Genomic DNA, 20,349 nt, shown 5'->3' with positions numbered 1-20,349 from the left:
GATCCCCGGAAAGGCAGATCACGTTCAGCTGATGTTTGAGTAACAGCTATAACATGCTGCAAGACATGTTGCCAGTATTCACGCTCCCCTTTAATTTGTTCTTTCAATTTTTGTGTCAATCCAAAGCCCTGTCTTCGATTTAAATATGTCAACACTGAATCTCTGTGAGTAGTGCTATTTTCATGCTGTTCAATTAAAACAGTATTCCGCTAGTCACTAAATCCATCTGCAGCAAACCGGGATGTTGAAGGTTTATATGCAAAAAGTTTGCAAACAAAACAGTACACAGACCCTGCTGATGGTGAATACAGTAGCCATTCTCGAGTGTATTTCTCCCATTCGTTTTCATGCCAAAAAATATTTTTTGTGGACAATATCTTGTTTGTTTGGCATTGGTAAAAGTCCGACATAATTTCTCAAATGGCCCAGTGTGGTGCTGACAGTCATTTGGTCCGCGATCTATCCAGTAAGCTACAGCATCGGTACTGAAATCAACCCACATACCAGGATCTTTTCTCCTGTTATTTACAGCATGAGCAGGTTCAGTCTCTGACACAGCCACACCTTCTAGAACAATGTCTGTTTTACCACCAGGAGTAGGATGATCAGTTACAGTCTCTGATTTCCTCGTATTATTTTAATCTACGTTAGTAGGACACCCCCCTGGTTGAGGTGGGGATAAGTAATAAAAAGAGAACAGAAAAATGGGGAAAGAGTGTGTAGTGGAATGTAAGGAAGTCTAACAAAGTCCTGATTTTTCCCATGATGACTACTTTGATGCTTCTTCTGAAATATCACATTTAAAAAAATAATAATTTTTTTTGGTGCCCCCTGCTTTGCTGGTACCCTAAGCAAGTGCTTAGTCTGCCTATTGGGTAACCAGCCCTGCCCACACCACTGGCCTGTCTTGGAAGAGTTGAGACTTGCAGGCTTGTATTTTAAACAACCAACTGTTAAACAATTAGGAACCTCCTATGAGAGCCAACACACTCCCAAATCAGCTGTTCATGGAATTCAAATTTCAGGAACACTCAAAGTGTCACTGGCTGCCTTACAAATTTCACAAACTGCTTACACTTTGTTCAAAGCTAATGATTCCAAGATAAGATCGGTTCATTCATTTGCATAAAATATAAACTGACTGACGGTTAAAATGTGTCTTCCAAGACAGCCTATAATCTGGTTAAATGCTACTTTCCTTACTCACTGGGGACTCTCCTGACATCCTTCTGCACATGGAAGTCTCACTGAAGTCAAATGGGAGTTTTGCACAGATATCACAACCCTCGCAGCAGCAATAGCTGCATCAGACCCAATTAGAATCAAGGCCTGTTTGTGTTAGGTGCTGTACAAACACAGAAAGCCAGGGGCCCTGTCCTAACGAGCTTACAATCTCTTTGAAAATTAAACATTTTGAAGGGGGAGGGAGTAAACAAACTAAAGGAAGGAAGGAAGGAAGGTTAAGTTTTAACAATAAGAATACACAGTCACACAGATCTGCTAGGTGCACATCTCCAACGGTTTGAGTTATTTGTTTGTGGGAGCACCTACAGTGTGTTAGGCATTTTCCAGGTGTACAAAAGAGGACAGTCCCTGTCCCAAGGAGCTTGCAGCCTAAAGACAGACTGTCTACCTATCTGAGGACAGGGAACAACAAAAGAGCTTTTCTGTACAAATCAGTAAGATACACTATAGGCAGCAGGGCACTAGTGAGTTTTAAGAGGGATTTTAAGACTGGAAAGGCTTGGACCTTGTGAGTGAATTCAGGGAGCTTAAAACATGCAAAGCGGTAGTGCATTACAAGGCACAGAGGTGATGGTTCAGGACACTGACAAATGGATGGACCAGAGCGAAGTACATTTGTGGGGGGGGAACAAATGGGTTTGAGACAGGAGGACATGAAGCTCAACAAGAGAGAATAAGTAGGGTGGGACAGATTTATATTGAGCCATTTAATTTGTTTCATCTATAAAATATAGATCCATTAATAAAATAGACACCAGGAGTTCCCAGAGGCCATCTATTCATTTATTATCAGCTGCAAGTTTCCCATAAATATCCTGGTAGAATTCAGAAGAGGAGGGGTCTGAAAGAGGACAGGGTAGAAGCTACACCGACTAGCTCGGAGAGGGAGCTCCATGTGCAAAGACCAGCACTGAAGAAAGTGCACAGAGGTGTGTGCGAGAAGCAGACAATACAAAGGCTGATATTGTTGGCAGAGCAGACAGGGAAGGGGCAACTCAGCAAGATCCAAGAGCAAATAAATAGGGAGGGGCAAAGTTGTGAAGGGCCTTAAAGATGAGCACAAGACACTGGAGTCTGATGCAGTGAAGGGGGAGCCTGTTAAGGGATTCAGTGAGGGGGATGATGGTCCATATGACGGGCAAAGAAGATTATCTACATAGCTGTGTTTTGGTCTTGAGCTGGGAGGTGATGTGTGTGTTTGAGAAGCCAGAGAGCAGGAGGCTGCAGTGGTCAAGATGGTAGATGAAGAGGTGCTGGATGAGGGCTTGTGCTGTGTGGCTGGAGAAAAGGTGGGATTTTTGGAAATGGTGCAAGGCTGAAAAATGAACACTGACCTGTGAACAATATGGAGTTATCTACCCTTCACACCTGCGTGTGCGGGTAATTTAAATGAAGCCATACATTTTAGGCATTCTGTTATTCAAACATGTTTGAATTATATCAAGTTTAGACATAACATCCTATTTATCTTGGCATAACACAAATCCCTAAATTATCTGCCTTAGCAAACTCCTCACAGGGATTTTTTATCTTCAAACCTTGCTAAAACATAAGCCTGACAAGGAATTGCCTTACAAATAAATATCACTAGAAGCAAAGACTTAACCATCCCCTCAGTTACACAAGGGTGGCCTCAAGAGGAGGGCCCAGGAGAAGACAGGGTCATAGCTCTATCTTGCCAGCAGCCAGTCCTACCCAGCCAGCAGGACTGGCTGCTGGGCTTATATATCATGAACAATAACTGTGACATAACAATAACACTTCATCTTCCCTGGTCACTCAATTACAGACCTAAAAGTCGCAATTCTTCAACAAAAAACTTCAAAAACAAACAGACTCCAACGAGAAACTGCAGAATTGGAATTAATTTGCAAACTGGACACAATTAAATTAGGCTTGAATAAAGACTGGAAGTGGATGGGTCATTACACAAAGTAAAAACTATTTCCCCTACTGTTACTCACACCTTCTTGTCAACTGTTGGAATTATCAGCAGGAGAAAAAACTTTTATGGTGATAATAGCCCATCTTAATTGATTAGTCTCATTAGAGTTGGTATGGCAACACCCATTTTTTTCATTTTTTTTCATTTTTTTCATGTTCTCTCTCTGTCTATGTGTGTATATATATATCTTCCTACTGTATTTTCCACTGCATGTATCCGATGAAGTGGGTTTTAGCTCACGAAAGCTTATGCCCAAATAAATTTGTTTGTCTCTAAGGTGCCACAAGTACTCCTGTTCTTTCTGTGGCAGTGAGTTTCCGTGCCTGGAATCAGTGGAAAGAAAGGGAGTGATTATTCAGAGCACCTACAACAAAAATACAGCATTAGGGTGATTAAAAGCAATATCTTACCTTTAAATCAATAGTATGAGACAGAGAAGATATCTACTGTTAACTAACCCACTGGGTTGTTTACAGAAGATGAAAAGGGATGATTGGCTGAAAAGTGAAATTAGGAGTGAAATAATTTTTGATTCCTTCTACCCTTGCCCATAAAAACTCAACCATCCTTCCTCACTGCACCACTTTATCACATTAGACTGTTGAGCTATATTGTTCTCTTAAGTCCTTACTGTATTCAGAACTTATTAAAAGAAACCATAGCATTTATTGCATTCTTCAGTGCTTGATTTTACTCTTAAATTTTCACTCCTTTTTTCCAGGTCATCTCTTTCTATAAAAGTGTGGGCCAATGCCCAATGCTGACCTCTCTACGAAAATATATTTTTAGATTCACTGTGCTAGCTTAGCTCCCTGCCCCCCGGTGGCCCTCTCATTTCACTTCTTGCTTGCAGACAAAAGCCCTGCTCAGGCAGACTCCTATATCATTCACTGGGGGTAGGGCCAGCCTGAAGAGATTGCAACTTTTTTTAATGTTGACAGTCCCGAGAAGACCAGAGAAGGGGGGAAAGGCCCAACTTTGGTCCCTTGCCCATCCCAAAAAATAAGCTGCTGCATTTTTAACAAAAGACGAGGAGGGGAAGGAGAATAGCTACACTCTAGGGAACAGCATCAGGGAAAAAGGGAAGAAACATCTGTGTGGCCCCTTCTCCCCAAAGAGCTGGAGTAGTCTGGGAGATGGAAGGGGAAGGCCCATACACACAATGGACGGCTCAAAACTGAGCTTCTGTGACCCCCAAGAATCTCCTCCAAAGAAGGTGGCAAAGCAAGGAGAGTATTTCAGGGAAGTCCAGCAGGCCAGTTACTGACCCTGATTCCAAGTGTTGAGCTCCCTGCGCTCTCCTCCTGGCATGGCAGAACTGACAGAGGCCCCTCTGTCCTCCCTCGCCAGTGAGCCTTGATCTGATGTTGGGAGGAAGAGGGCAGCACACAGGCCCTAAGAGTCCCCTCACACTGAGAGCCACTCTCACAGTGGGGATTCGTCCACCCTAGCTCAGAGGGAGGGGTACCATAGTCAGAGGCAGACAAATAAGCAAATGCTTTAAAACAGCAAGATGTCCTTCACTGTGCTAGCAGAATAACTTATATTATTCCTTCAATAAACAGAAACAAACTCTGAAAATGAGTCAAAGGTTTATTTTTAACTACTGCATAGGATCACTTTTTCTTTTAGAGAATATGCTGGAGCTGTTTCAACTCCTTATCTTTTTGGCAGCACTTTAGAATTTTAAACTAGTAGCCATACTATGCAATCCAACCTTTCGCTGATGTATGTTCCTTTCCCTATGCTTGCTGGCCCATGAAGCGAAACGGCTCACCATGAAATATGTTAAGGGTTTCTTTATCATTTCAGTAAATAACTCTCTTTATATTAAAGCTACTTACTGGGGGGAAAAAAGCCAAGAACATGCAAAAACAGCATTTTACAGATTACAAGAAAGACTTTCATTGTGTCCAGGATCACATCTATACAAGTTACACTTCTGTTTCTCTGTTGTACAGTGAAGATAAAGGCACATAATACAGGAATAAATGCATAACTGGATATGATTTTATTTTCTCCATAAAATATCCTTAGGCTAGAAGACACGACCTAAGAATCTGATGAAAATCCTAATCCTCTCAAAAGTCGCACACAAATTGTGATGAAAGGACGCAGCACTGGGAAAAAGAACTTGTTGATTATATTAATCCTTCATCTTCTATTTCTCTTCTTACGTTAGTATACTCTTTCCTTTCTAACAAGCCAACAGTACTCATCTATTTCTTTATTTAATCCTTCATAATGCTATCATGTCAGACTAAAAAGCATCAATTTTAAATAAACATACAAATTATTTAATTCCATTACAAATACAGAAGCTCTGATATCTGTGTCTAAACTATGACCCAATATTTAATCTCAAAGCCCTCTTTTGTTTTTTACAGAAATGGCTTGTGTACCTAGATCCCTGACATAATCAAACAGCAACTTACATTTTCCATAAGCTACCCACAGAGCACATGAGCATCCTTGCACCCCCTTTAATTAGTTTGTTGAGTGTATGGAATAGCCTTTTTTCATTAAATCTAATCTCTTATATCTTTGTACACAGTAAATGAAAATTATTTAGTAGGATCATCCCTGATTATTCAAAAAATACCATATCATAGCTTAACTTTCCATTTCTCTGTATACAGTATGTTGTTTCTTTTACATGAATTTTCATGGGAAAATGCACCAAAATAGAAGTACATGGCTTGCAGTGCTGCCTGCTTTTTCAGTACTTAGCTACTGTAATAAATATTAATACTAGAATCTGGTAAAAAAATATCAAAAGGCAACAACAGACACTGTCAGAGGGCCCTCAAAAGGAAAGTTTACCAGTGAGGAAGCTGTGGCAGCACAAAGCAGTCACAATCTTCCTTCTACCTGTGAGTCTGAGCAACCCCCAAAGTCAGTGGTCTTGACCATGCAAAGGGCATGGACAGAGTGGCTAGGGAATGTGGTGATTCAATGCATCCCCTCAGCAACTGTTAGGGGTTTTAGAAGAACTGAAAACTAGAAAAGCCCAAAATAACTGAACATTTTCAATGTTATTCTTCCTCAAAGGACAACCTGGACTCGAGCCAGCACTCCTATTGTGACTAGACTCTAGAAGAACATGAATGAGAGTTTTGCCTCAGTCAGGTGAGCAGGACCAGTGCCAGGGTTAGTTAAAAATTAAAACAAAAACAGAAATCCCAGGGCAACTACACAGGCTGGGTCAGATCCTCAGGTGGTGTAAATTGGTGTTATTCCACTGAAATCAATGAAACTGTGCTGAGGACACACTAACTGTCCCATTGTCTTTACTACTTTACACATAGTGTTCTTGAAGTGTTCTACCTTACCTTGTTGTAGTACTGCACCTGAACAGAGTGCCACTGTCCATCACTGACCCCTCCTGGAACAAATGGTGCAACTGTTGTAGTGGTCTCCCCTGAAATGTTAGTTGGAACATGAGAAGAAAAAAAAAATAGTCACCATGACTGTTACTCTGATTTAGTGACCTGCTCAGCATTGTACAAAATATGAATGGAAAGACAGTCCTGCCCGAAAGACAATAGTTTACCAGCCACCCATGAAATCCAGGCCTAATACAGTATACACTAATGGTAATCTAACATGCAAGAATTTGGAGTGTGAGTCTGTGAGTTGCTGAGTACTCTCAGTTTTATTAGGTCTATTTTGGGTGCACAAACATAAAAGTGACTTCTGTAACACGTCAGTGAAACGTTTTTGTTTTTTTTGCTGCTGCAGAATGTAAAAGGAGATGTGCAGGATAAACAAAGCTATTGGAAAACTTGTCAAATGAGAACACATCGACATGAGTTTTGCTGCTTTTTCGGTCACTAACAAAAGTGTGATTTCTGGTTTGAAGAGTCTTTTGCTGGCTAAAAGCATATCAATGAAATCAACTTTTAATCAAGGCAGAGAAGCTAGAATCTGACAGCTCTACTGGAAGGAGTGTTACAGAAACAAAACACTTGTCTCAGAAGAATTTTTAATTTCTAGCCTTGTGGTTAAGCAATATTGTTTGCAGCCACTCACTGTTTAAAATCAGGGTTGCTCTGTATATTATATTTGTAAGAGCAGAGGGTGTTAAGTCAGGTATGCAAACCAGAAGAACTAGCATGGTGATTATTCATTGCTGCTGTGAGGTAATGACAAAACAAACATTTACAGCAAAAGTACATAAGGGTCTGGCAAAGTGCTTTGGATTTTCCCCCCCTTTTTAAACACTTGGACAAAAGTTTCTGTTACAGAGGAAGAAGAGAAGAAAGAACATTAGACAAACTACCTATATAATAAGTCACAGAAAAAACAAGTCCCCTCCCACAAGTTAACAAAGGTGATAGTTTCACATATTGAACATAAAGCGTGCATTCTTCTCTACATTCATAAGTAACCTTTCACTATTCTCTTCTGTGTCTATGACTATCCCTTAAATACACCCTGATAATTCAAACAGTACAGACTACAGTTTAATATCTTCTCTACATTACCTTGAAAGGGGCCGCAATCATTGATAAGGATAATGAAAAATTATAGTAAAAGTTCATAAGCAAGCTTTCGTGAAGAAAGACACATTGATCCCTAATTATTTTATCTTGATCTCTGCTAAATATATATATATATATATATGACTGCCAATATGTCCAAAACTTGCACCTTCTTGTTAATTTTTACCCATTTATATAAAACAAACCATTCTCCTTCCAAAGAGAACAGCATCTCTAAATATACTGGGCCAAATTCTGCTCTCGTTTGCCCTGGTGCAAATCCAAACGAAACTTCATTAATTTAAAAGGATTCCCCGAATATATACCAACTGAATTTAGCCTATTCTCATTCATCCTCAGGCTGTCTTTCTAACAATTTGGTTCTTGTTTAGACAAGGAAAGGACAGGAAATAAAGAATAAAACAAAACTCTCAAAACAGGAGCACATTATTTCATAACAGTTACCATTAAAAAAAGTCTATCTTAAAACATGCTTTTGAGTTCTGTAGGTAATAATGAAGAAATAAAACTAGAAGCATTTAAACACAAAGTGCCAATGTCTGCTCACAAGTACACTGGTGTAAATCAATGAAGTAAATATAAATGGATTTACACTGATGCATTTGCGAGTACTCACACTCCAAGGGAAGTTAGGCTTTGAATTCTATTGGTCTTACATTTTGTAAAATTATATTTTAAATAAAACCCAAATTGCAGCCAGATGGGACCCAATAACATCCCTTTTAAAGTAGAAAAAATTAAAATAATAGGATTATTTCATTTAGAAAACGCATATGTTATTATATGTACGTATATATGAATAAATATACACACAAACATGCTAAAGGAGCACTCAAGGAAGATAAGGCTGTCAGAGAAGAGGAATGAATTCTTTGCATCAGTCTTCACTGCAGAAGATGTGAGGGAGATTTCCACACCTGAGCCTTTCTTTTTAAGTGACAAACCTGTCCCAGGTTGAGGCGGCAACAGAAGAGTTTTTGGAACAAATTGATAAATTAAACTATAACGAGTCACTAGGACCAGACTGTATTCACACAAGAATTCTGAAGGATCTCAAATATGAAATTGCAGAACTACCAAATAGAGGTATGCAACCTACTGCTTAAATCAGCCTCTGTTCCAGATGACTGGAGAAGAGATAACATAACACTGATTTATTTTTTTTTAAAGTTCCAGAGACAATCATGGCAATTACAGGCTGGCAACCTAACTTCTGTATCAGGCAAACTGACTGAAACTAGCAAAAACAGAACTATCAGACACATAGTTGAACTTGATATGCAACATATGGAAAGAAGCAACATAGCTTTTGTAAAGGGAAATCATGCCCCACCAATTTATTAAAATTCTTTGAAGGAGTGAACAAACATGTGGACAAGGTTTATCCAGTGGATATAGTGTACTTGGACTTTTAAAAAAGCCTTTAATAGATCCCACACCAAAGGCTTTTAAGGAAAGTAAGCTGTCATGCGTTAAGAAAGAAGGTCCTCTCATGGATCAGTAACTGGTTAAAAAATAGGGAAAAGGGTAGGAATAAATTGTCATTTTTCACAATGGAGAGAGGAAAATAGAAGATCCCCCAAGGATCTGTACTAAGACCTGTGCTATTCAACATATTCATAAATGATCTGGAAAAAAGGGTGAACAGTGAGGTGCCAAAATTTGCAGACGATACAAAATTATTCAAGATAGTTAAGTCCAAAGCCGACTGCAAAGAGTTACAAAAGAATCTCAAAAAACTGGGTGACTGGGCAACAAAATGGCAGATGAAATTCAAGGTTGATATGTGCAAGGTGGTGCACATTGTAAAACATAATCCCAACTATACATACAACATGACTGGGTCTAGATTAGCTGTTACTAGTCAAGAAAGAGATCTTAGAGTCATTATGGATAGTTCTCTGAAAACATCTGTTCAACGGGTAGTGGCAGTTAAAAAAGCTATCAGAATGTTAGAAACCACTGGGAAAAGGATAGCCAATAAGACAGACAACATAATGCCACTATATAAATCCATGGTACACCCACATCTTGAATAGTGTGTGCAGCTCTGGGTGCCTCATCTCAAAAAAGATATATTGTATTAGAATTGGAAAAGGTACAGAAAAGTGCAACAAAAATGATCAGGATTATGAAACAGCTTCCATATATGAAGAATTAAAAGATTAGGACTCTTCCGTTTAGAACAGAGATGACTAAGAGGAATTATGATGGAAATCATGAATAGTGTGAAGAAAGTGAATAAGAAAGTGTTATTTTCCCCTTCACATAACACACAAACCAAGAGCCACCAGTACTTAATTTGTGCTAAGGCTGAGCCCTGGCACCTCTAAGTTTGGCAGTTCATTGCCCTGCACCTCTGAGATTGCCCCATCAGTTATGAAAGTAAAAAAATGTCTTGAGCCCAGGCACCTCTTTCATTACAAATTAAGCACTGGGGGTCAATGAAATTAGTTGGCAGCAGCTTTTAAACAAACATAAGGAAGTAGTTCTTCACACAATGCATAGTCAACCCATGGAACTCATTGCCAGGGGATGTAGTGAAGGCCAAAAGTATAAATGGGCTCAAAAAAGAATTAAATATGGAGGATAGGGCCATCAGTAGCTATTAGCCAAGATGGTCAGGAACACAACCCTCTACTTTGGGTGTCCCTAAATTTCTGACTGCCAGAAGCTGGGACTGGACAACAGGGGATGGATCACTAGATAATTACTCTCTTCTGTTCATTCCCTGCGAAGCATCTGGCACTGGCCACAGCTGGAAGACAGGATACTGGGCTAGATGGACCACTGGTCTGACCCATACTATATAGCTGGCTCCAGACAATATAGCTCCAGGACAAAATAAGTTCAACAAGATAAATAACCTTCTCTTGTACCATGGGTGTTCCTATTTTCAATACCACTCTCTTCTTCCTCTCAATAAAGAAAGTGTTTGAGACACTGTCAGATAACTGATGCTATCCAGTTGAAAATCATCATCTAGCCCTTTTGTCAATCATTAGTTATCTGTCCTGTCGCATTTAGCAAACCAAGAAGTAATTCCTTTCAGCCAAATGTGTTAAATCTATTCATGGACTGGTACAGAGATGTAAGATTTTCATTAGAACTTGAGACAAAACCCACTGAAGCCAAAGAAAAGACTCCCAATATCCTTAGTGGGCTTTGTTCAAGTCCTTAGCTATGTATTGACAGCTTCACATCCCATTTTTATTGTGGCAATGACTGATTAGTTTGGTTCTTCTAGTTCCTCAGCAGCTTCTAGTTTATTCAGCAGTTGCCATCTGGAGGAGCTGTATATATGCATCAGTGAACTTTACTGACATTAATGTTTATTGACAACAGAATAAAGAATGATAATTTTTTTTCTTCTATTTTGCTTTTAATCTTTCTCTGAGGAATAATTTTTGGATAACATGTATACAGTACATTCCCTTGCTGGTGCATTATAAGATCAAACCCCAACACATTGGTGAGAAGGGCAACTTTTATTGCAGAGTTATAAATGCCCTATGGGCTTTATAACTGGTATGCTGACAAGCCCTTATCTACATAGTGGGTGCTACCGTTATAATATAAAGCCTGCCACAAGCTGAAACATTTTACTAATCTCATCACACATTATGTCATGGGAGTTATTGACTATGCAGGATCTGCAGCTTAATGCCCCATCTAATTAAAAGAATACTAGTAGTAATATTAACTACAGCAGATGAGCACCTATGAATACGAAAGAACAATGACCCATCTTTAAATGTTTGAATGCCATAGGAGTTGCCTACCAAAAAGCACCTCTTCCAAAACATCAGTCTTCACTTAACAAGTACAAAGGAGCTACTTGATGTGTATTAACACTGGCAGTTCTCTTCTCAAGCTCATAGTTCTCTTTAATCTTCCCCTTTACTTAGAAATGCTGAATTATTGATAATGCCCAACAAATACAAAGATTGTGCACTCTCTCTTCTGGCCTTACTTCCAAGGACTTAGAGGCTGATCTAATATCTAAAGCCCTCTGTTCCTCTAGGGCTCAATTCTATTCCCGTTGAAACCAAGAGGAGTTTTTCAATGGACTTCACTGGGATGTGGATCATGCCCTAGGTGAGTTGTTCAGTAGTTAATATGGTTTGATAAATGCCCTATGTTGTAACGGTTGATGATGAAAGAGCTGCTGAATCCCAACCACAAAAATAAAAAATAAAGAATACAAGAAAAGAAAGTAAAAAGATCTGGGTAAATGAACTGTTATACAATACAATAGTGCAATGTTAATCATTTGTACAAAAGAGCAATAACTCGGTAAAGTTTTAAACTCAATTAAAATCTTTAATTTGAGATCTATGAATCAATCTAGATAAAATCTTTAATGAGGTTCATTTCAAAATGTAGTGAGATGTTCTCTTCTCCGTAAAGTTATTGCTAGTATTTACATATAAAAGTATCAAACTAAATGGTCAAGGAACACCTTACCTGCAGAGAATGTTAGTTGGATCTGTTCTTCAATGATCTCAAGAGCAATAAAGTCATGTTTCTCATTAAAACGTCCATTGTAGAGGAGCAGAGCATTCCTTTCTCTGGTTGCAAACCTGTAACATGCAGACACAAATTTCATATCTAATTATCTACAAAGTGAAGAACATACAATCCAGCCACTCTGAAAACAGATGACATAAAAACTACCAGTCACCATTATCTCAAGACAGAATGCTGCACTGTAACTGCATAACATTGCATAACACTGCATAACATTGCATGATTTCTGCATGATTTAGTTGGGAATTGGTCCTGCTTTGAGCAGGGGGTTGGACTATATGACTTCCTGATGTCCCTTCCAACCCTGATATTCTATGATTCTATGACTCTATGAACACATCTGTCTTAAAATTCATTCTCCTTTGTTACCCCTTTCGTCAGGAAATAATACAATTAAGATAATTAGCAGTACACATTATTTTGACGTCTACAGGAGTCAGCAAGACAGAATCTACAGAGGATCTGGCTTCTTCTTTGAATAGCTCTACTGAAAAAGAAGGTACTGAAAAGGAGTAAAATCACAAATACGCTCAATTCTGAGGGAGGACCTTCCAGTGGTCAGAATGGACTGAGTTGCTGAGTATCCGAAAGTGTGGAATGCTTAGAGCCTAAATTCAAAATGATGCAGTGAGGGTCATACATAGATGAAAAAGAGTCGAAGAGGGGAAAGACAAGACTTACATTAATAATGTCACATGGTTAATCAGGGCCTGATCCTGCACCAGTCAAGTCAATTGGGAGTAAGGCAAATTCACGCATCTTGCTGATTCCATTAAATTAGTTGGGGTTTTCTTCATTTGTAATGTAATGTTCTCTAATCTCAAGAATTTGATACTCCAGAAGCAGGAGGAGTTTCCACTTTTGTGCTAGGAAATAACTGATAACCCTAGTTTTAGAAAAGCCTAGTTTTGGCCTCTGCAGCTCCTTTAAAATGTGGGTAGGGCTCATTATGAAATTCTTCAAAATTTATCTATATCTATAACTAATTTTAATATGTGAAGAAAAACAGAAGACATCTGAAGTTTTTAAAATTCTAAACAGTAGTAGAATGCATTGATCATCAACCTCTAGAAAGCTTTGTGACCTAAAAGTTTGGGGTGTTCTAAAATAACACACTTGTCTTATAAGTCTATGAAACACAAATTTGAATTCAAAGCTCTGTTCCATGGAAAGAAGAAATGGCCTCTACCATAGGGCATGCAATGTGGCACCAATTAGTGGGGCTCTTGTGGAACAAAATGACCACAATCTTCTGAATCCTGACTCTAGAGAATTAGGAAGAAGCAGGTATTTCAGAGCACTGTGTCCTGGCATCTTCATTTTCCAGATCATAGTTTAATTCTTAACAAGACATATAGGTTATACTTACTGTATGTTCTCCCTAAGGAGACAGATGCCAGAATCAGAGCTGGCTGGAAACCAGAATTTCCATTCTGTGGGAAAATCTGACATTTCAGAGGACAAAACTGTTCCAAATCAGAACGAAAAACTGAAATTCTGACATTTCTCATGAAACAAAATTTCAAAAAATTTGAATTAGGGGCAACTGAGATGTGTCATTTCATTAAGGTAAAATGTGTCATTTTGATTTTATAGGTTTTTTTTAACATTTACATTACATTTGCCTATTAAATATTATATTTTATATATGAATGTAGCATTGAAATTAATATTGTACTATAATACAGAATTAGAAATGAAATAAAATTAATAATATATGGAGATATACCTATCTCACAGAACTGGAAGAGACCCTGAAAGGTCATTGAGTCCAGTCCCCTGCCTTTACTAGCAGGACCAAGTACTGATTTTGCCCCAGACCCCTACATAGCCCACTCAAGGATTGAGCTCACAACCCTGGGTTTAGCAGGCCAATGCTCAAATCACTGAGCTACCCTCCCCCCCTGCCCAAATGATAACATTGAAATGAAATGTTCCAATATTATCAAAATGAGATGATAAAAGTCCTGTACAAAATACATCAGAACTGGCATATTCCTATGAAATGTTTCAATTTTGACTGAACTGTACTTTTTGAGAGAAAACTATTCCATCAAAACAATTTCGACCAGCTCTAAACAGAATATACCTAAAGAAAAGAGGCGGGGGGAAGACATCATCTGGGGTATGTCAACACTACCTGCCGCATCCGGCGGGTAGTGATCGATCTATTGGGGATCGATGTTTGCATCTTGTCTAGACGCAACGCATTGATCCCCAAACGCTGTTCCCTGTCAACTCCAGAACTCCACCAGGGCGAGAGGTGGAAGTGGAGTTGACGGGGAAGCGGCGGCCGTCAATCCCGCGCCGAAAGGACGCGAAGTAAGTCAATCTAAGTCGATCTAAGATACGTCGACTTCAGCTACACTATTCTTGTAGCTGAAGTTGCGTATCTTAGATCAATTCTCCCTCCCCCCCCCCAGTGTAGACCAGGTCTTGCTTTCCAAGAGGGCAGAAGTGGTTAGTTAGTTGAATAACAGTGTCAACTTCATATTTTTGTCTGAAAATGTTACTTGGGACTACTAATAACATGGGTAAAATATATATTTTTTCTATTTTTTCAGTTTGTTTACCTTGTGCACTTAACAATTCTTTGTATAAATTCAGTTTCACTGTTCTGTTGATGGTCAATTGAATTTCCTGTCTCATGCACTAGCAATTTGGTGTTCTTGCTTTAGCTCTCTTTGCTGCAAGGAGCTGTATGTACACATCAGCTGGGGAGCAGAAAAACACCTGTCTTTTTTTTTTTTAAAGGGAAGGTTTTGGTTCTTTGTTTTAATTTCAGGACGTTCTACTTACAGAGTGCTTTATCAGAGACTGAAATTGTTTGAAATAAATCTTTTTAAAAAAATCAGTCGACAATTCCCTTGAAGTAAGGCTGAATGACTAAGAACTCTTCGGGGAGAGGAGGTGGGGCACATCTGATAAATGTCCCAAAATAACAGTGAGATTTAGCATGCAGAAATAGGGTATATGGTAAATAAGCATCTGACTACTTGTTCTCTTTCCTTTTCCCTTCTGTAAGAACATATGGTGAGTATAATTTATAGGTTCCAAACCATTTAAATGCTCAGAATACCTCATTAGCTTGTAACATAGTCAGTGAACATATGGATTATTTTTAAAATCCCATTTTAGTTATGAGGATGAACTAGATAAACCTACCACTCTTTGACCTCTTGGGGGAAAGTGGGGCTGAGGGACACTCTGAGATAATAGGAATAATCACAAATCAAAAAATATGTAATGGGAAATCCTTTGTCTAGCCAAACTTCTACTTCTTGATTATCCTGAAGTAATGTTTCCCTCCTGTGTTGGATGAGAATAAGGGGCAAGACAATACTCAGCATAAAATCTAAACGCCCACATAGTTCATCACCCTGACCCATATAGGGACAAATACTGTGCTAATTTACATCCTGTGCAATACCATGAAGCTAATGGGGTTTAATTCAGCACCAAATATGCCTGATGAGTTTTTAAAGATTTGGAAGTGGCTGCCTGGTGTGAAAACTATGATGCTAAGCCTTACTGCTTGCTGTTTCTCAGTAAGTCCCACAAGGTGACCGTGAGCCATTCTAACCTGCAGCAGAACAGTTTCACACACCACACTTTGAGAATCTTCCTGGAAGCCTGTAAAACGACACCATGCCCTGCTGGAACAATTCTCTGGTAGTACAGGAGCTGAGCTGGCAGCCTGCCTCCAACACTCCCTTTGCATTTCATGTAAATCTGACAGTTCCAAGCCTTTTTCCCCCCTCAGCTTTCTCTTGTCCAGCAGAGTTGACGCTTGAAAACCTTCTTATTCGGTTTTGAGGTCTAATATTGATCAGAATCAATGTAAAGCCATTCTATATATTCTTCACAGTTTTCACAACCTTCCATACTAACCTTGATAAGTTATATTTATTGTAACTGCATGCTTTGATTTAACCACAGTTTCAAGACTCCACAAAGAAACCAAAATGTGACCACTGTAGTGTTAAGGCAAGATCAAGAGTAAAATGGAAACATTCTGCAAGCTATGCTTGAGAGTATAACAAGAACAAGCTAACTTTGAAGGTTTTCTTAGCCTAAGGCCTTGGCTACACTGGCACTTCACAGCGCTGCAACTTTCTCGCTCAGGGGTGTGAAAAAACACACCCCTGAGCGCAGCAAGTTACAGCGCTGCAAAGCGCCAGTGTAAACAGTGCCCCAGCACTGGGAGCGCGGCTCCCAGCGCTGTAAGCTAAACCCCATGGGGAGGTGGAGTACCTGCAGCGCTGGGAGAGCTCTCTCCCAGCGCTGGCGCTGCGATCACACTCGCACTTCAAAGTGCTGCTGCGGGAGCGCTCCCACAGCAGCGCTTTGGAGTTTCAAGTGTAGCCAAGCCCTAAGTAAAGTGAATGATTTTAGCTAATTCAATAGCTAACCCGGGCCTCTTTTTCTAATCTAAGCAAACACCCAGTTAGCTTCTTCTTGTTGTTTTTATCCATATTAGGTAACTCCAATGCTTTCACTGGTGTAGATGCAGCTTAGCACATTTTACCTTGACTCACCCAAAGTCAACCCTTGACCAGCTAAATCATGGTAAAATCTACCTCCAAAGCATCATTCTCCCAATCTTTGAAGCTCACAGAGATCCTTGGATGAGCTTGTGCATTCATACACAGGGAGACGGTGATAGGGCAGGGAGGGAGCAGAGACAGATGCCATCACCTCCCTGCTTAAAGTCTGCAGGGACTATGCCATAAAGTTAATTTAGCTTAAGGCAGCAATGAATTTTATGCAGCTGCATCTGTTCCTGTGCTATACAACCCTCTTTGTAGGAGTGCCAGGAGCAGCAGAGGGTGCTAGACTCTGCTGGGCGCCCCACTGGTGATCAGCACAAACCCAAAAGTGGGCAGCAGTAGTTGGGTAATGGCATGGCCAGGCCAGTTGTGGGACATGCTGTTTTAGTCCATCTCCTCGCCAGCCTTTGCCAGCTGCAAATTGAATATGCCCTCCTCTAGCAGACTCCCACATTTCCTCTCTCCAGGCACAGCATCTCCTGCTGGCCCAACTGTGCCCTCCTGAGCCATGAGGGCTTGAAGGAGCCCATTCCCTCTACCTGTGTACAGGATTTTGCAATACTTCAGTACAAAAAAACCCTACACAAAACAAAACACTGATCTGTGTGGCAGAGGAGCTGAATATTCTGAAAGTGAAAAATTTTATGATAGGAGGGACACAGTCAGTACTTCATACTAGAGACAGCAAGACTGCTTTTAATTCCTGCCCACAATCCGGCTTTCAAATAATGCTCTTCGGGGCAGGGACCATCTAACTGCTCTGTGTTCATACAGTGCCGAGCACAATGGGGCCCCACTCCTGGCTACATTTTGGACAATACCGTAATAACATGATTAATAATAATCTCAAGTAGCATGATTCTAATTCTGCTCCCATAGGAGTCGATGGCAGACTTCCCACAGTAACCACTTGCGCACATATTTAACTCTGGGAGCTACAAATATACAACAACATTTGGCCCTAAATCCAAATCAAGGAGAGAATTGGATTGAATCCTTTCTTATCGAGACAGAAGGGAAACAAACTTACATGAGGGAAAGAGTGAAATGGAAGCGCTGTCTTAACCCTTTGAAGGTGACAAACGATTGTGGAGGGAAACTTCTCGTTGTCATCTCACAGTAAGGTCTCTCGTACTCTCCTGGGGGACACTCACATTTGAAACCTCCTACCAGCAGATTAACACAGGTTCCTCCGTTTTTACATACTCCTGGCACGCAGCGGCCAGAGCGGGCATTCACTTCGCAATACTCGCCTGAAAGAAGGAGAAATAAAGATCAGTAGGAAACACTTGGCACTAGATTCCAACTAAACAACAATTGTCAGAGATACCAGTGAAGGAGAACAGTTATTATTGCTTAAAAAAAAAGAGCTAACATGTTTTTAAATGTCTGTACATCAAGTTAAGTAGTTGTATTTGCAATGGAGTGTATGTATATGCCTCACTGTTTCTCAAACTTTAATTCTCTGCATAGTTCAGGATAGTGTTTCCTCAGTGATCCTTTTTCAAATACTTCACAATGCTGGCTCTAATTTTTAGATTTCTAGGCTGCTTTCAGAACTGGTGATAAATATATACCAGAAAGGTGACATTATCATGTAAAAACCCGAATACTTCCTGTCAGCTAAAAAATGTGTCAATGGTTCCAGCATTTGATATTGTTTTCAACCATCCAGGATCAAAAGTCCACTCCTGACTGTGAATGTTGTAAACAGATAAGTGTTGCATTTTTCCTGTAATGGAATTCAGTTTTACTGCAGGTGTTACTGACTAAGTACAATTGAGCCAGGAATATAGTATTTTTAAAGTGTGTGCACTTATATAAAGAATGGGCAGGATACAGGTGACATGCATAGTGCTTTCCCTTTTTTTTTTTTTCAGAGTGTCCTACTGACATTTACCTCGATTTCCAAACAACTATACAGTCAAGTCATTCATTTGTTAAGAGACATGTATACTGATTTACAAACTCCTGAAGTTTTTTATCCTCAAATGCTGAAATTTTATTCCACACCAAACCCCATCCCAATCCTGTATTAAGATTTTTGTTAATCTTAAACACTCAAGGAAATAGCAAAGGTAAGTTAGTACACACAACCTTAGCCCTAACAACTTTTGCACTGCATTAAAATTTGGTCAAGATTTTCAAAAATGCTTAGTGAGTTTGTAGTTTACAAGGTCTGTAGAAGACATTCTTGAGACCCTTTACCATACAAAATCTGCAGAGGTGACGCAAAGGCTGCTGCAGAATTAACTGTTCTATAGAAAACTAGTTCTCTGTTTTAATTATTTAAAATTTTGTCTACCAGAATGTGGGGGGTTGTGAGGTAACTGCCGTTGTTATGCTTGATTATATCTACCCAGATCCTGCATGTAAAAAGTGTTCATAGAAACTAAAGTGTGTTTATATAATTAAATTAATCCCAGAAACAGTGCCAGCGCCCCTGCCACTTAGTGGATTGTCTCCACCTCTCTCCTGCTGCCCCAGGGCTGGGACGGGAGCTGCTGCAGCCTGACAAGGAGTTTCAGGGCCGCCGGGGGGGGGGGGCAAGTGGGGCAATTTGCCCCGGGCCCCACCGGGGCCCCACAAGCCCTGGCCCGGCAGTCTGGGTCTTTGGCAGCATTACGGTGGCGAGGGGCCCTTCAGTGCTGCAGAAGACCCAGATCGCTGCTGGGTGAGTACAAGTACCACAGCTCCCCTGCTTTGCCCCAGGCCCCCTGAATCCTCTGGGCGGCCCTGAGGAGCTTGCCTACAAGTAGGAGGTGGCCCTGGCTGAGCAGGGGCTGGCACAGGTTAATGACCTGGCACCTCTCCTCACCCCAGGGTAACCGGACTTTTGGTGTCAGGTCAGTACATCTGACCAAACGCTGACAGGTCCCCTTTTCGACCGGACTTTACAGTTGAAAACTGGGCACCTGGCAACCCGAAATGGCACCCAGACACAAAAGCCAAAAACCAGACTGTCCAGGTAAAACCCTAACAAGGTTTTCCCTAAAAAGGAATCTTCCACACAAATCTAGAAACAGCAAAAGCCACAATCTGTCAACCAGAAGATAAAAATCAAGGCCTCAATTCAGAAAAGCATCGCTGCTGAGGAAAGCATTTAACCTAGAACTTAACTTTAATCATGTGCTTGTCTGAAGCAGGGCCCAAGTTCCTAAACTCTCATTTTATCAAGTTATTATTAGAATTCTGAAACAAACCCTTGAAAAATCCTTTCCTATTTTCCATTACCAGCTGCGGACACCAATTCAGACAGGATTATCTGAATGGATACCCAGTATTAGCCAAGCAAGGAGGTCAGGTAGATTATAGTGATACACAACATGGTTCCCCCGTAAGAAATTACTGTAAATTGGTATACTCAGGTGCAGCGCTGAATATGAAGGAACAAAATAATCAAACAAACAAGTTTACTAAGAAGACATCAAGGAATCCATTTACTGGTGAGTTGCTTTATAACCACAGGCTCTCTCTCTACCCCAACAATCAGAGCCCGAGCTCCAGCCTGAGCTGCAACTTGAAACCACTGTACGCAGAGCTATTTTTAGGGCACTGGCTGGAGCCCCGCTTA

General features: G+C 40.2%; 1 protein-coding gene across 1 annotated transcript in view; it reads right to left on the bottom strand.

Annotated features, from left to right (window-relative positions):
• CELSR1 (cadherin EGF LAG seven-pass G-type receptor 1) overlaps positions 1 to 20,349 on the bottom strand; it is a 300,277-nt gene that overhangs the window by 111,045 nt on the left and 168,883 nt on the right. Inside the window, 3 exon segments of the mRNA XM_030537007.1 lie at positions 6,523 to 6,611; positions 12,163 to 12,278; positions 17,806 to 18,028. Coding sequence (XP_030392867.1) covers positions 6,523 to 6,611; positions 12,163 to 12,278; positions 17,806 to 18,028 — 428 coding nt within the window.

The sequence above is a fragment of the Gopherus evgoodei genome, chromosome 1, assembly GCF_007399415.2.
Source record: "Gopherus evgoodei ecotype Sinaloan lineage chromosome 1, rGopEvg1_v1.p, whole genome shotgun sequence".
Taxonomy (NCBI): Eukaryota; Metazoa; Chordata; order Testudines; family Testudinidae; genus Gopherus; species Gopherus evgoodei.
Note: the sequence above shows the minus strand (reverse complement) of the source record. Positions and strands in the feature narration are given on the sequence as shown.